The 17,744-nt window shown below is 41.2% G+C and overlaps 1 protein-coding gene across 3 annotated transcripts in view; it reads left to right on the top strand.

The window, feature by feature from the left end:
* The window catches only part of LOC126251656 (uncharacterized protein C1orf109 homolog), a 66,090-nt gene extending 56,803 nt beyond the window's left edge, over window positions 1-9,287 (top strand). For all 3 annotated transcript variants that reach the window (XM_049952225.1, XM_049952224.1, XM_049952226.1), the window contains one exon: window positions 9,043-9,287. In XM_049952225.1, coding sequence (XP_049808182.1) covers window positions 9,043-9,083 — 41 coding nt within the window. In that variant the 3' untranslated portion in view covers window positions 9,084-9,287. The remainder of the gene's footprint in view (window positions 1-9,042) is intronic.
* The last annotated feature ends 8,457 nt before the right edge of the window (window positions 9,288-17,744 follow it).

Raw genomic sequence — 17,744 nt, 5'->3', positions numbered from 1 at the left:
AAACTTTTCATACCCTATTTCAAAAAAATTCCCTCTTAAACTACACTAACAGTATAAGGTCAACACCCTCTCCAAGTTTCAAGTTTCTATCCTTAGCAGTTTGAAGTGGGCGATGATGAGTCTGCCAGTCAGGAATTGCCTTTTATAGCTCTTCTGCAACCAACGAATGTGAAGGAGCTCCAGGCATTCCTAGGCAGATTTGCGTGTTACCACAAGTTCCTTCAGCAGGCAGCATTTGTTTCACTTCCTGTAAATAAGTTGCTTAGAAAAGGAGCAGCATTTGATTGCATGCCTGTTTAAGACCGTGAGTTCAAGACATTGAAAGATGGTTTGTGTTCCAGCACGTGCTTAGCCACTTACTAGCTGGGTCTCCGTCTTGTGGTTGCAATGGTCCCATCGCAGTATGGTGTGGGGCCGTATTGTCTCAGTTTCGTGCTGGTATTCCAGATGATCAGCCCATTGCTTTTGTGTCGAAGATGCTTAATGATGCACAGAAGAATTACTCTCAGATAGAGATGGAGACTGTCACTAGCATGTATGCTATCAAGAAGTTTCATGTGTTCCTACACTCCTGGAAATTGAAATAAGAACACCGTGAATTCATTGTCCCAGGAAGGGGAAACTTTATTGACACATTCCTGGGGTCAGATACATCACATGATCACACTGACAGAACCACAGGCACATAGACACAGGCAACAGAGCATGCACAATGTCGGCACTAGTACAGTGTATATTCACCTTTCGCAGCAATGCAGGCTGCTATTCTCCCATGGAGACGATCGTAGAGATGCTGGATGTAGTCCTGTGGAACGGCTTGCCATGCCATTTCCACCTGGCGCCTCAGTTGGACCAGCGTTCGTGCTGGACGTGCAGACCGCGTGAGACGACGCTTCATCCAGTCCCAAACATGCTCAATGGGGGACAGATCCGGAGATCTTGCTGGCCAGGGTAGTTGACTTACACCTTCTAGAGCACGTTGGGTGGCACGGGATACATGCGGACGTGCATTGTCCTGTTGGAACAGCAAGTTCCCTTGCCGGTCTAGGAAGGGTAGAACGATGGGTTCGATGACGGTTTGGATGTACCGTGCACTATTCAGTGTCCCCTCGACGATCACCAGTGGTGTACGGCCAGTGTAGGAGATCGCTCCCCACACCATGATGCCGGGTGTTGGCCCTGTGTGCCTCGGTCGTATGCAGTCCTGATTGTGGCGCTCACCTGCACGGCGCCAAACACGCATACGACCATCATTGGCACCAAGGCAGAAGCGACTCTCATCGCTGAAGACGACACGTCTCCATTCGTCCCTCCATTCACGCCTGTCGCGACACCACTGGAGGCGGGCTGCACGATGTTGGGGCGTGAGCGGAAGACGGCCTAACGGTGTGCGGGACCGTAGCCCAGCTTCATGGAGACGGTTGCGAATGGTCCTCGCCGATACCCCAGGAGCAACAGTGTCCCTAATTTGCTGGGAAGTGGCGGTGCGGTCCCCTACGGCACTGCGTAGGATCCTACGGTCTTGGCGTGCATCCGTGCGTCGCTGCGGTCCGGTCCCAGGTCGACGGGCACGTGCACCTTCCGCCAACCACTGGCGACAACATCGATGTACTGTGGAGACCTCACGCCCCACGTGTTGAGCAATTCGGCGGTACGTCCACCCGGCCTCCCGCATGCCCACTATACGCCCTCGCTCAAAGTCCGTCAACTGCACATACGGTTCACGTCCACGCTGTCGCGGCATGCTACCAGTGTTAAAGACTGCGATGGAGCTCCGTATGCCACGGCAAACTGGCTGACACTGACGGCGGCGGTGCACAAATGCTGCGCAGCTAGCGCCATTCGACGGCCAACACCGCGGTTCCTGGTGTGTCCGCTGTGCCGTGCGTGTGATCATTGCTTGTACAGCCCTCTCGCAGTGTCCGGAGCAAGTATGGTGGGTCTGACACACCGGTGTCAATGTGTTCTTTTTTCCATTTCCAGGAGTGTATATGATGGTAAGTTTCACTTGGTGACTGATCAGAAGCTGTTGGTCTCTCTCTTTAGTCCCATGGTACACTTGCCAGACAAGACAGCCCAGAGAATTCAGTTGTGAGTCCTGTTCCTTAGTAGGTATAATTATGCAATTCAATTCTGCCTTACCGCTCACCATTAAAATGCAGATGCTCTTTTATGTTTACCAATGGGATCTGACCCAGGTTTCAATTCGGATGAAGCACTTTGTTTTCACCTCATTGAGAAAGCTCTATGGACAATGGATGGATTCCTTATTACCAGTTTTAACATTACACAAGCCATCACTGCTGACCCTGTTGTTTGTCAAGTGTGATGATATATTCGGCAAGGGCGGTCCGAATGACCTCCAGTTCCAGCATCGGATCCTGTCTGCAGTTATTTTCTGTTAAGGCACAGACTCAACTCAGTGCTGTTATTTTGATGGCCATAGAAAACATTGTTCCACAGGAGGAGGTGCTGGCAGCTCTCTGGTGCGACATCTTTCACGTTCTGCTTTAGGATCACTGGGGCTCTTGTTGAGAAAGATGATGGTGTGCCATCATATCTACTGGCCCAGAATTGATCATGAGACTGAACATTTAATCACTGCATGTTCCTAATGTGCAGAACTCCAGGTTTCTCCACGTCAGTGTTATGCACTGTGGCCTGAGTCATCACAGCCTTGGGAGCATGTTCATATCCATTTTGCCATCCCCTTCTTGGATGCGCATCGGGTGGCCGTCATTGTCCCTACTCCCAGTGTCTGTTCAGTGTCAACTGTCGCTCCACCATAGCGGGCACAACAATCTGGGCTCTAACTCGGATATTTTCCATCGATGAGAAAGTGGAACATCTCATTCGTACTTTCAAGATGCAGCTGAAGAAGTATATTGGCACCCTCCTCCCCCCCTCCAAGGATGTGGCAGTCCAGTGCTTCCTTAGTTTCTACAGGTCCACACCCATCAGCAATAAGAGCCTGGCAGAACTGCCATCTGTGCGTGGTGCTGAATCTACTGTTCCCTACTCAGGGGCCTCTGAGTGGCCCCTCCAGTGACGCACTTACGTTCTTCGTACTTCGGAGCCGGCTGATGCATTAAGCCACCACAGTTGTTGGCTTCTGGCCGTCATCTGCAGTTAGCGCGTGTTCGCAATGCAGATGGAAGACAGGCTGGTGATCCACCACTGCAATCAACTCCACCCTTGAGCGGAGGACTGATCTCTGCTGCCTCCACACACACTTCCAAAACCATCTGTTTCCTGCATTGGATCTCCTTCACCTCCACTCTTGGTGACCCTTCCTCTGATTCCGCCCCCACACTATGCTGTGCTTTGCTCAACACTTACAACTCTTGATTCCAGTCTTCTGCCAGTTCATCAAGACTCAGGTGCAGGCAAATATACAAAGCAGCTAGAGTCCCCACATGATGCATGTGCTCCTTCTGCTGGAGGCATCTCCCAGCCCCAAGCCCCAGGGTGCCTTTGTGGATCTGTTTCTGTCATCAGTGCAGTCAGTGGCCCACCCACGGTTTTCAGCCCCCTGGCAGTGCCATCACTATCAACTGCCTGGTTCACTTTTGGCCCTATTCTCCAGTGCAGCCCGCCAGGGAGCTTTCTACAGCACACAGGACGTCCACTAGTAGTGCTACAGAAGGCACGGATATCACCTTCCTGAGCACAGAGTGCTGTCCCACACTTTGGGGGAGGGATGCTGGGGTGGTACCAGCTGACAGGTGCCCTGGCAAAAGGAGAGGACTGTGGTAACACCAAGGTTAGCATCTCAAACGCACCAGCACCTAGCCAACAGGCAAAGCTTCTCAGGATTGAAATGCCAGCCTTTCACATGTTATTCAGTCAGCCCACAGCCAAGCTTGGCCATCTGTAGGGGGCACTTTCAGACAGTGCCGACATTTTTGCGGCAAGTGAGGTACGTGCAGTCACCGCCCAGTGCCACCATACAGAAACGTCTCATCATTCTATTTAACCCTGGAGCTGAGTGGCTTCTTCCACATTATGTGTTGTTAACTTCATTCTACATAACTTAACCTATGTTACTGCTAGAAGTATTACCAGTTTTATTTTTATTTTTTATATTTATGAGCAGTATTGTGTAATCTTCCGGAGAGGGTTCCAAAATATACATTTTATACAAGTGCAGTACAATATAATGATTTAACCTCTGAAATATTGCAATGTTACAGTGCAAGTTTTCTGTAGTGGTATTTTCAGTGCAGCTGTATATAAATTACAGCAGTTTACAAGAAAAACTATTGCCAAATGTATTAGTTTTCAGTATTCATGGAACGATTTTGAGTGGAACAAAATGAATTGTCCTACATAAAATTTTCATATTTAACTCTTAAACTCCTCTATAGTACCCATAAAAATTAATGTGAATTTTTAATTAAATGTTTTAGCCTCTGGTCACATACATTGTACCACTACGTTTTTCACTGTCTTAGCAGTTGGTGACTAGATGATCTGTTGAAAAGGAAGGAAAAATGGATGGTAAAAAACAAGGATACTAATTTACAAAATTAACCTAAATTTTGTACACAGTTACAAGCACTTGAATAAATTAAATAGTAACTCATCAGAGTACAGTTCGGAACGGCCAGGAGAGGCACTTGCAGTGCAGTTATATTTGCATTAGGAGTTATATTTGCATTCTGAGTGTTGGAACTTGGGGGTATAGTAAACTGTATGGAGTATAAAGTTGTTAACTTTTACATCACAAGTATAAGATTAAAACATTCACAGTATAAAACTGATGTAAAATATACTCTTCTCAGTGTGAAAACTAGTGAAAAATTACACAACTGCTAGTGTCAGTAAACTAGACGTTTGCCATGTTTGTAAGTAGGTATCCTTTAAACTGCTTCTTGTGTACATATTTGTGAGTATATGTATTATGAAAGGTTTGTCAAGGTACCAAGTTATTTTAAATTGTTCTTTGCAGCATGTTATGAGATTGACACCAGGTGGAAAATGGAAATATACTAATTAGTCATTCTTTCAACAGATTACAGTAATAGGCATGAATAGTACTGAACTTGTACAGGGCTATTACAAATGATTGAAGCGATTTCATAAATTCACTGTAGCTCCATTCCTTGACATATGGTCACGACACACTACAGATACGTAGAAAAACTCATAAAGTTTTTTTCGGCTGAAGCTGCACTTCAGGTTTCTGCCTCCAGAGCGCTCGAGAGCGCAGTGAGACAAAATGGCGACAGGAGCCGAGAAAGCGTATGTCGTGCTTGAAATGCACTCACATCAGTCAGTCATAACAGTGCAACGACACTTCAGGACGAAGTTCAACAAAGATCCACCAACTGCTAACTCCATTCGGCGATGGTATGCGCAGTTTAAAGCTTCTGGATGCCTCTGCAAGGGGAAATCAACAGGTCGGCCTGCAGTAAGCAAAGAAACGGTTGAACGCGTGCGGGCAAGTTTCACGCGTAGCCCGCGGAAGTCGACAAATAAAGCAAGCAGGGAGCTAAACGTACCACAGCCGACGGTTTGGAAAATCTTACGGAAAAGGCTAAAGCAGAAGCCTTACCGTTTACAATTGCTACAAGCCCTGACACCCGATGACATAGTCAAACGCTTTGAATTTTCGGCGCGGTTGCAACGGCTCATGGAAGAGGATGCGTTCAGTGCGAAACTTGTTTTCAGTGATGAAGCAACATTTTTTCTTAATGGTGAAGTGAACAGACACAATGTGCAAATCTGGGCGGTAGAGAATCCTCACGCATTCGTGCAGCAAATTCGCAATTCACCAAAAGTTAACATGTTTTGTGCAATCTCACGGTTTAAAGTTTACGGCCCCTTTTTCTTCTGCGAAAAAAACGTTACAGGACACGTGTATCTGGACATGCTGGAAAATTGGCTCAGGCCACAACTAGAGACCAACAGCGCCGACTTCATCTTTCAACAGGATGGTGCTCCACCGCACTTCCATCATGATGTTCGGCATTTCTTAAACAGGAGATTGGAAAACCGATGGATCGGTCGTGGTGGAGATCATAATCAACAATTCATGTCATGGCCTCCACGCTCTCCCGACTTAACCCCATGCGATTTCTTTCTGTGGGGTTATGTGAAAGATTCAGTGTTTAAACCTCCTCTACCAAGAAACGTGCCAGAACTGCGAGCTCGCATCAATGATGCTTTCGAACTCATTGAAGGGGACATGCTGTGCCGAGTGTGGGAGGAACTTGATTATCGGCTTGATGTCTGCCGAATCACTAAAGGGGCACATATCGAACATTTGTGAATTCCTAAAAAAACTTTTTGAGTTTTTGTATGTGTGTGCAAACCATTGTGAAAATATCTCAAATAATAAAGTTATTGTAGAGCTGTGAAATCGCTTCAATTATTTGTAATAACCCTGTATGTAGTGAGTTTTAGCAGCATTCAGTGACACACCATCTGACTTAACCTATTTGTTGATATTTCCAAATACTGCATTAGCTATCCTTTCAGATAAGTAACTGAGACATGCATGTGTGTCCAAAGGAACGTCACATTGTACTTCTTTACAACATAGGCATTGCAATTTAGTTAGTATTTAATGGCCAGTGCTGGGCTTGGAAGTTACAAATAGAATCTCTCTCCTGTATGGGAGCAGCGTTAATGGGACATACCATATTTCTTCAAAACACAGGCACTGCAATTTAGTATTTTCCTTGAATGTTTTACTATTCTTTTACTTAAATTTATTCATATTGTGTGGAATTGGTTGAAGTCAGTAACTACGTTATAAACTTATGAATAACTTTTACTTCTTCAATAACTTTCCACTGATATTTATTAGCTCAGTGTGTTTTGGCAGCATGCTGCAGTCATCAGGTGCACTACACTTACCTGTATATTCATCTGAAGTATGATGAGACTTATTTGCTGGTTATGCCAGAGAGGTTACAAACAAAAAATAAGTCTTTCGATGTCAATATCCAAATGTAAAAGTGCTTAGTGATGATGATGTGTTTGTTGCTGTGTTCTGTGTGCCAAGCAAATCAATTTCCAACAAAAATTATTATAATTTGGTCTACAATCTCACTGGTACACCCAGAAACTAATCCTCATTGGGCTTCAAATTAATGTGCATCGAACTGTAATGCACCTGATTATGGCAGCAGGCTCCAAGACGTGTTCTGCTAATAAATATTAATAAGAAACGACTGGATCACCAAAAATTATTTTTTAACCGTTTTGATACAGATTTTATATGAACTAAAATATAAATTATACAAGTACTGTAATTATAAAATTTTCTATCATTCCTGGGGCAATTTTCTTTTGTATGGTGGATATACTGTACTGAGCAGCATTTTCTGATTGTGGGATGTATCATCAGTGGAATTTCCTAGAAATCAGGAATGAAGTCTGTATACATGCTTTAAACTTGCCACTGTGTCTTATGATGTCGTCCCCATAAACTTGGAGATTTGATTTGCATATCTCCACCACTGCCCATTTAACTGAAAACTTGTTGCTTGAGCATGTTGTCAGAAAAAAGTTGATTACATGAGCATAGAAAGAAGAACGCGTATATGAGTTCATGAGTGTAACCGAGTACTCACAGCATTACCACAACATACGTAACTGTTGGGCATGACAGTTATTATTTACTAATACACTGAATGATTGGTCAGCTGGGAATTATATTCTCTCTCTCTCTCTCTCTCTCTCTCTCTCTCTCTCTCTCTCTCTCTGTGTGTGTGTGTGTGTGTGTGTGTGTGTGTGTGTGTGTGTGTAAAGATAATATAGGAATTTTGTTTCATTAGATGAATTTTGTATGCTTTCCATCTTAAATATTGACTGTAACATCGAACTTTTCCCAGATATCAAAAGGAGCAAAGTTGCAGTTGTACATTCTGCATTACATAATTTTCATCTTATACCCATGACAGTTTCGCTAAACACAGCTTCATTAGATGCTATATGATCCCAAGAATTGGTCATTTTAGTGCTGTCAGTGCTACACTATAATAGTAAGATTGTGCAATCAACTTCCATGCTAAACCACAGCTTTACGCTCCTGCAAGCATTAGTAAGAGTAAGCAAGATGACATAGGAAGCAACTGCAGTGCCACCACTCTTATACTTGTGGAGCTACAGATGGAAGAAAGGAAGTCAGTATGGCATTGATGTAACAGAAACACTTAACAGTGGACTCATACACACTCCGTTTGTGATCTCTACTTTGAGCTACCTTCTCCAGTTCTTTCAGAATCTGATGATGGCATATATGTGGGTCAGTGTCATTATCATCTGTGGGTGGACTCTGGGAATTCAGTTTGCAGTAAGAGGCTGCAGAAGTTCTCTCTCATTATGTTCTACAATGATGAACAACAGCTTCCAGAAGAAGAGTGAAATCTCAGAAGTGTTTGTTCTTATGCTGCTATTCTCGTTGAAACCGAAAATGTGACAGCTCTGGATTCTAAAAGCATCCAGTAGTGTTGTACCTTCAGTTACCAAAGCCTTTTCTTGGGTCACCATCCATTTCCTAAAACTGCTAAAAATGTGAATGTAGTGTGTCTTTGCATGCATGTAAACATTACCTGCCTTTCAGCAAAATAATGTGAACAAATCTCGTGCAAACTATACTCTCTCACTTATGTTCATTGTACATAGTGGGTACATCATATAAAGTGGTACCATTACTATGACTGGTTGATTAATAAACAGTTTTCTGTCACATCCCTTAAAAATCCCTCTTGAGATCCCGTGAAACCATGGCCACAAACAAACCCAGAACCTGATCTATGATAAACCTCAAACCCACAGAAGTTTCAGTCCTCTCTAAAGGCTTCACCCTCCAACTAATGGCCAAATTTAATCATGCTGGACTGTTCAAAGCTTTCTGATTCTTCCAGTCACAGCAGCAGTGGAAACGTTTCAGTGGACCATCAGCTCTTGATCATTCCCACCAATAAGGCCACCATACAAAAAAAGTACATTTTTAAGTAAAAGTCAGTTTTATTAATCAAACATAAAATTTAGTTCCAAAATTTTGTGTAATCAGTCTCTTTGTTTCAGGGATAATGGCATACACGCAATACATGGTCATGGAGAACTGAATGATTTTAAACTCCAGAAGAGGCAGCACTTGTAACTGAGTTATGATTAATGCCACCAGCCAAACAGTCAAAAATATTGTTAAGTTTGTTAATTAGATTACACATACTTTTATAATGTGTGTAGAAGGACAATGTTTACATATGCCTTCCTTCTGTATAATGAAGTGCTCTTATTTTGTAAATAAAGAATGTTCATAACAGTAACATGTACTGTCTATTCATTACATCCTTAGCCCAGGTTCCTTAGTTCTGGATCAGCAGAAGTCTGTAGAAGTTGTTCGACTGTGGGCTGTTATAGTTTTGTGTCACATCTCTGCCAATATTAGTGATCTAAAAATACATTATCAGTGCATGCAGTACATGTTACGAAGTGATGGTTGTGCTGTGCTGTCTTAAAAAATTTAATATCTCTCATAATCAGTAATGAAGCAATTCCTGGCCCGATGCACAAAGCAAAATCTTTTCACTTCTTGGAGAAGTGGGAGATTTACTTTGTGGTTAGAGTGAGAAAAATAATTAAATAAATAAAGTCATCAAATACACAAGCAGGAGAACAGAATGAAAGAGTTGCTCCATACTCTGTTTCAGTTGATGAAATTAGCAGTGGTATACACGGAGTAGGCAGAAGCACTGCGAAAAGAATTTGATAATTTTGCAAGGATAACTCTGCAAAATCACCAATAACTATCAGCAAGAGGAGGTAACTTTCCGTTCACATTTTTTTAAAGTATGCAACAAAGAGCTCAGTTTCCAACTAACAGGGACCAAACAGATCAAGCACTGACCTTACTGTAGTATCATCTACCTTATTCTGTCTTGTAACACTCACCATATAGTAGAGATGCTCTGAGTGTGATTTCAGTTGCCTGAGACTGCAGTCGGCGTGTGTGTGTGTGTGTGTGTGTGTGTGTGTGTGTGTGTGTGTGTGTGTGTGTGTGTGTGTGTGTGTGTGTGTGTGTGTGTGTGTGACATCCTGGATTTTCCATTATTCTGGCTTGTGCTGCACTTCTCTACAGGTAGCATGATCTATTCCGAGTTTTGTTGAATCTTTCATTACTTCATCAAACCATCTTGTTCTTGGACATATGATAAAGCTTTAGTCGTTTGAGTTTATATGCATTAAAGCACTGCTATTTATCGCAGGAACTCCTGATACACTTTCCTTTAGTTCCAAAGATGGGTTATGTGTAGGATCTAGTCTTATTTTGTAGTATATTTTTTATTTTAATTAAGCCAGAATCTACTGGAATACTCCTATTTGATGATTTCTCCCTGGAGGAAATGTTGTTCATGGGATTTACTTGGAAAAAAGTGCAAAATCAGAGAACTTAATTACTAGATATGGAGATGTTGTTGATGAGCAGTGATATTTCATTCTACAGGGCTATTACAAATGATTGAAGCGATTTCATAAATTCACTGTAGCTCCATTCATTGACATATGGTCACGACACACTACAGATACGTAGAAAAACTCATAAAGTTTTTTTCGGCTGAAGCTGCACTTCAGGTTTCTGCCTCCAGAGCGCTCGAGAGCGCAGTGAGACAAAATGGCGACAGGAGCCGAGAAAGTGTATGTCGTGCTTGAAATGCACTCACATCAGTCAGTCATAACAGTGCAACGACACTTCAGGACGAAGTTCAACAAAGATCCACCAACTGCTAACTCCATTCTGGATGCCTCTGCAAGGGGAAATCAACAGGTCGGCCTGCAGTAAGCGAAGAAACGGTTGAACGCGTGCGGGCAAGTTTCACGCGTAGCCCGCGGAAGTCGACAAATAAAGCAAGCAGGGAGCTAAACGTACCACAGCCGACAGTTTGGAAAATCTTACGGAAAAGGCTAAAGCAGAAGCCTTACCGTTTACAATTGCTACAAGCCCTGACACCCGATGACATAGTCAAACGCTTTGAATTTTCGGCACGGTTGCAACAGCTCATGGAAGAGGATGTGTTCAGTGCGAAACTTGTTTTCAGTGATGAAGCAACATTTTTTCTTAATGGTGAAGTGAACAGACACAATGTGCAAATCTGGGCGGTAGAGAATCCCCACGCATTCGTGCAGCAAATTCGCAATTCACCAAAAGTTAACATGTTTTGTGCAATCTCACGGTTTAAAGTTTACGGCCCCTTTTTCTTCTGCGAAAAAAACGTTACAGGACACGTGTATCTGGACATGCTGGAAAATTGGCTCATGCCACAAATGGAGACCGACAGTGCCGACTTCATCTTTCAACAGGATGGTGCTCCACCGCACTTCCATCATGATGTTCGGCATTTCTTAAACAGGAGATTGGAAAACCGATGGATCGGTCGTGGTGGAGATCATGATCAACAATTCATGTCATGGCCTCCACGCTCTCCCGACTTAACCCCATGCGATTTCTTTCTGTGGGGTTATGTGAAAGATTCAGTGTTTAAACCTCCTCTACCAAGAAACGTGCCAGAACTGCGAGCTCGCATCAACGATGCTTTCGAACTCATTGAAGGGGACATGCTGTGCCGAGTGTGGCAGGAACTTGATTATCGGCTTGATGTCTGCCGAATCACTAAAGGGGCACATATCGAACATTTGTGAATTCCTAAAAAAACTTTTTGAGTTTTTGTATGTGTGTGCAAAGTATTGTGAAAATATCTCAAATAATAAAGTTATTGTACAGCTGTGAAATCGCTTCAATCATTTGTAATAACCCTGTACAAATCAAACAGAATAGGTAAGCAGCTACAGAAAGACTTTATGTTAATGAATAAGTGATATATAATAATTTGACTGTTGAGAAATTGTTGGCAAAAAGATGATGGTGTTGATATTTCAGGATAGAAACCTCATCTGGAAGATTTATTATTGGAAATGTGAGACCATGGAAATGATCTGTGAGTGAGACCCTGCAAAAAAATCTGAAAGAAACCCACAAAAGGCAACTACCACCACCAAATGAATTTCCAAAACTTTAAAACGTGCTTTGAGCATTTGATGCCTCCAAATCTTCCATTTTAAGCAGCCACAGTTATGGATGATGCTCCATATTACAACAGACTGGAGTACAAATCAGCCACACGCTATGACAGCAAGATGAGATAAAGATGTTGCAGTGGCTGCAAAAGAGACATGTCCTCTGCAGTGACAGGATGAGTAAGCAGGCTATGTACTTCTTAACTCAACAGCATAGGCTTGCTGAAAAGTCATAAGTGCTTGATGAAGTAGCTACAAGGTTTTCTCTTTTCCATCCTATAATTGTAATTTGAGTCCAATGAAGTTGACATGGATGAAAGTTAAAAACTTCTTTAGGGAGTGCAGCATTCCAGGAGTCTTGTTGAATGTCAGCCATCTTAAGCTTGCAAGTGAGTGTATTATGTCTGTTGACTGAGTAGGGTTTCACAGGAAGGTCTGACAACTGGAAGAAGATGATAGTAAGCACAACAGTGTTATCCAACGTCTCATAGATTAAATCACAAATACTGCTGAATCAAACAGCCAAAAGAACCTCAAATATGTAAGATGAGGATTACAGTGACAGTGGTTTATTTGAATTTAAAATTAAGTATTGTAAATGTTACTGAACAACATCTGTGCACTCCTTTATCTAATGGCCTACCGAAATATCCGCTGACAACAACAGTGGAGAAAGTTGTCCAAAGACAAATTTGACATAGTAAAAATTTCGTGAACCATTTATTCAAATTTTGTGAACTTCTGTTTTTCATATTTTCACTAATTTACATCTTATTCATTGTATTCCTAGTTTTAATTTAGTATGGCAATATAATAATGTAGCTAAGAAACTGAAGATAGCATTTTCATATCCTCTTAGCCCAAACAACAACGAACATAGTTCTGCAGTCACATCAGATGTCTTAACAGGAAACACAGTGAGCATGTTTGAAAGTTACTCAAATACACTTTACCCATATCTCTAGAGCATGAATTTTTATGTAATATTACAAAAATATTTTATTAAATTTTTAACATAAAACTATAATTTGAACTGAAATCAACTTCTGAATTACACCATATCCTACTGTATAATCTTAACATGCACTTAAATGTACATGAAAAGTACATTGAGAAGGTACATTTTTATATTTTGGTCTGTACTGCACTAATGACAACTATTTTTGGTCACATCTGTTTACTGAAATATCCATCTTCACTGCAGTTTCCAAGGTACCCTACCTTATTTTTATTTTCTAAATGCAATGAACAACCAGGTGCTTTTCCAAATTTTTGCAGCTGTATAATGCCACTGATCAGAAATAATGTTCTTGTAAGGGGAGGCTGAAAATGAAGATTCTCTTGGATAAGAATCAGTAGCAGATGTCACAGCATGAAAATGTTCATTATAAAAAACATAGCTTCGAGCTACGCACCCCACCGCATTAGGGCAGGCTCAGGTGGCAGTGCTAGATATGGAAGCAGTTCTCTGTAAAGTAACACACAGTGTGGGACTTTGAGAAACACTGATGTGGTGTGTGAGATTATTTTGTTTACTTCTGGGTAGCTGCCGCACACTTCTTCAGTGATATGTTGTAGTGCATAGACCAGATGTGTGAACTGTATTAAATGCAAGACCGGTTGCCACCTTCAGCATGTAAGTCACAGCATCCTAATACATATAAAGAACTTTCTCTCTTAGGATTCCCTTAGGCCACAGCACATGAAGACTGCCAATCACAGGACAAGCTGGTGTTGAATGATTTGCGCGTTCCAACACTTATGCAGGATATCGGTACTGGGTTTGAGATTTCTCCCCTATCGAGTTTGCCAACAATGCGATTGCCAATGAAGTGACCATATACATCCAATGTTTCATTGACAGCTGTCAATATGTGGTGGTTACTTATATAGTGCCACACCCTTTTAAACGGCTCCTGGTAACAAAAATGTAAATCGTTTATCCTTAGTGTTGATTCATCAGGAATCTGTTGCCTGCAGTACTTTTGTAGTTACGTGCAATGTTCAAGCACTCAAAGCTTGTATGTTGGAGAATTGGTAGCAACTATAGCAGACCACATATCATAGAAAAATTCATTTGTGGAGTTGGGAGTCTTGCATCTCTGTCAATAACATTTGCTTCTTGGATGACTACATGGCTTTGTTTGTGTGTGCATCACTATGTATATGTTGCTGAAATTGGGCCTTCTTAAGAGCACTTAGATCTACTTATTGCACCCTCAGCATAGAACAGTCTCTCCTTCAATAGAGAAAGCATAATTCATTGTAAGCTAGGATCTTAATTTAGATGATAGTTTTGATGTAACAAGAGGCATCATGAATACAGTCAGTCATGATTTCTTAAGATGCACTATTTAACAAAGTTTTCTTGGCTCACAAAACCCATAATTTACTTCCTGTTTTCAGTTTTTGTCATAGGTTTGATTCATATGTGTTTCTAGGGAACAACGTATTGAGGCAAGAAAGATAAAAAAGATATATGTAATTTTATGTAGCGTAAAGTTAAAATATGTAAAAACATGTAATTATAGTAAAATGTGTAATGATAAAATGAAATATATGAATGCTGGCAACATAATTAGTGAACATTTGTACATATCACGGTCTTTGGTGTGAAGGAAAGAAATATGTGATTATGTAAAAAATCCAGATTCTAGCTGGCACTTGGTAAAAACTGTTCTGATGCCATCCCAAAGGATAATATTATGAGAAAATGCAAATGCTGCTGAAGCTTCTGTCACTAATGTTGGCAGAGTTGCATCATAAATAACTGGATTTGTTTAACATACGAGGAATATTAACAGGTTTGTATCTGTATGCATTCTCACTACTCTTACCTATGGCAACTAAGGGACATCTTTCTCTCGTAAAATCTGACATTTGTCAGTGTGACACAAAACACAGATATAGCCTGTACAGGGACTATGTACTCTCATCGTAAGTGCTAAATTCAGTAATACACCCAGGAACAAATACTTTTAGCAAGACGCTGTTGTGTATGAGAGACAAAATTTTAATGCATTCAGAGAACAGTTCATAATATTTTCCATAAACCATGTCTTCCATAAACTAATTCGAATTTCTTGCCATAACTTGAGTTTTAATATTAATTATTACAATGGAAATTCCCTCTTCATTTAGGATGATTCAGGAAAATAAGGAAATTCCTCCCCTCCACCAGAATCTTCAGTACAGAGTTTTTATCTACCCGTAACCAATATCCAGTGCATAACCATTAATTCTGTGGGATATAAATAAGTTTGTGTCACCTATAACATTTAGTTCTTCTTGCATCACAACTGATAAACTCATTCACATAAAAAAGGCAGTTGCATGAAAGTCTTACCCTCCCCTGTAAAAATTTCTGCAGGCACTCATGTTCAGAAGTGGAACTAAATATTTGAGGAGCTGATACCAAGTGCAAAATTTCTTGCAGAAACGTTAATAGACAATATTCTTGATTTTAAGTTATATGTAGTCCAACTGTTTGACTGTCACAGGTGATATGTTCTAAATAGCGATCATCATCCGCTGCTGAATAAATGGTTCCTCAAGAATTTTCCTTGTATTAGGGAGCTGAGCCACACTCATCCATACTAATCCTACTTGTTTTCTAATGTCATTTACTCACACTCTACCTGGTCATCTACATAGTCACTCTGCAGATCATTGAAGTGCATGACAGAGGGTAGCATGGTGTCAGGGTGGAGGAATGCTTCCTGTTCCAATCACGTGTAAAGTGCAGTAAGAATGGCCGCTTACAGGCCTCTATGGCTGCTGCAATTAGTTTAATCTTGTCTTTGTGATTCCTGAGGGAGCAATATGTGGGGTGATGAAGAACACCTGTAAGTACCTCACTTAATACTGGTTCCTGAAATTTTGTAAATAGGCTTTCATGGGATAATTTACGTGTATCTTCAAGAGCTGGCAATTCATATTTTTCAACATTTCTGTGATGCTGTCCCATACTTGAAACTTGTAAATGCTGACTGATTCTAATTGTGAGTCACTGACATTGCAGTTATAAGATACTACACTGTTTTCATCTTGTGAAGTACATTTTTAAATTTCTGATCATTGAAAGAAACTGCCAATATTTCCACCACTTGAAAATCTTTTCTAGGTCTGAATACGCATATTTTTGCAGCGTATACATAACAGCACCACCTGCAAAAAGACTGAGGTTTACTGTTAATATAGTTTACCATGTCATTAATATACAACATGAACAACAAAGGACTCATCACACTTTGTCAGGCATGCTTGAAAGTTACTTCTACAACTGCCAATGGCTTTCCATCCTAGATAACATGCTGCATGCTCCATTCCAATAAATTCCCAATTCTGTAACAAATTTTGTTTGAGACCACATATAATCACACTTTTGTTAATAAATATTTGTGTGGAACCAAGTTAAATACATCTCAGACGTCAAGAAATACTGCATCCACAACTTTCAGGATGTCACTTGAGAAAAGTGAGAGTTGGATCTCCCATGACTGATGTTTTCAGACTTTTTGCTAATTGGCATTCTGTCTTAGGTACATTAGATTTGAGCTCAGAATATGTTGTATGATTCTACAACAGATGGATGTCATAGATACTGGATGGTAGTTTTATGGATAATTTCTGCTTCTCATCTTGTATGTGAGTGTGACTTGTGCTTTCTTCCAAAAACTGTAGTGTACTAGCTGTTACTCTCGGCTGCACTCGCATATCAGTAGTTCTGTTATGATGAGTGATGGTGAGTAAGTAAACTAGTAATTTATAAATGTTAGTGTATAGATTGGTGCAGAGGCATATGTATAAAAAAATGTATGCTATGCTGGCATGTACGAGGGGCGTTTGAAAAGTCCGTGCAAACATAAAAACTACTTAACGTGTTTGGGGTAAACCTCTTTTATTTTTCGACATAGTCTCCTTTTAGACTTATACACTTTGTCCAACACTGTTCTAATTTGTTGAGCCCTTCCAAATAATAAGAATTGTCTAAATCTGCAAAAAAAGCTATTAGTTGCTGCAATCACTTCCTCATTTGAATAAAATCTTTGTCCCGCCAGCCATTTCTTCAAATTGGGGAACAAATAGTAGTCCGAGGGAGCCAAGTCTGGATAATAGGGGGGATGTGAAACGAGTTGGACTCCTATTTCCATTAATTTTGTGACCACAAGTGCTGAGGTGTGTGCTGGTGCACTTTCGTGATGGAAAAGGACTTTATTTTGGTCCAATCACCGGCATTTTTCTTGCAGCTCGGTTTTCAAATGGTCCAATAACGATCAATAATATGCACCTGTAATAGTTTTGCCCTTTTCCAGATAGTCGATGAGGATTATGCCTTGCGTATCCCAAAACACAGTCGCCATAACCTTTCCTGGCCGAAGGAATGGTCTTCGCCATTTTTGGTGCAGATTCTCCCTTGGTAACCCATTGTTTAGATTGTTCTTTGGTCTCAGGAGTATAGTAATATATCCATGTTTCATCCACAGTGACGAAACTATGCTTAAAGTCCAGCGGATTCTTCCTGAACAGCTGCAAACCATCCTTGTAACACTTCACACGATTCAGTTTTTGGTCAAGCATGAGCCACGGAACCCATCTTGCGGACAGCTTTCTCATATCAAAATGTTTATGCAAAATATTATGTACCCGTTCATTCAAGATGCCCACAGCACTAGCAATCTCACGCACTTTAACTCTTCTGTCATCCATCA

This window comes from Schistocerca nitens, chromosome 4, assembly GCF_023898315.1.
Source record: "Schistocerca nitens isolate TAMUIC-IGC-003100 chromosome 4, iqSchNite1.1, whole genome shotgun sequence".
Lineage (NCBI taxonomy): Eukaryota > Metazoa > Arthropoda > Insecta > Orthoptera > Acrididae > Schistocerca > Schistocerca nitens.
The sequence above is the reverse complement of the archived record's forward strand: the minus strand, read 5'-3'. Positions and strand labels throughout refer to the sequence as shown.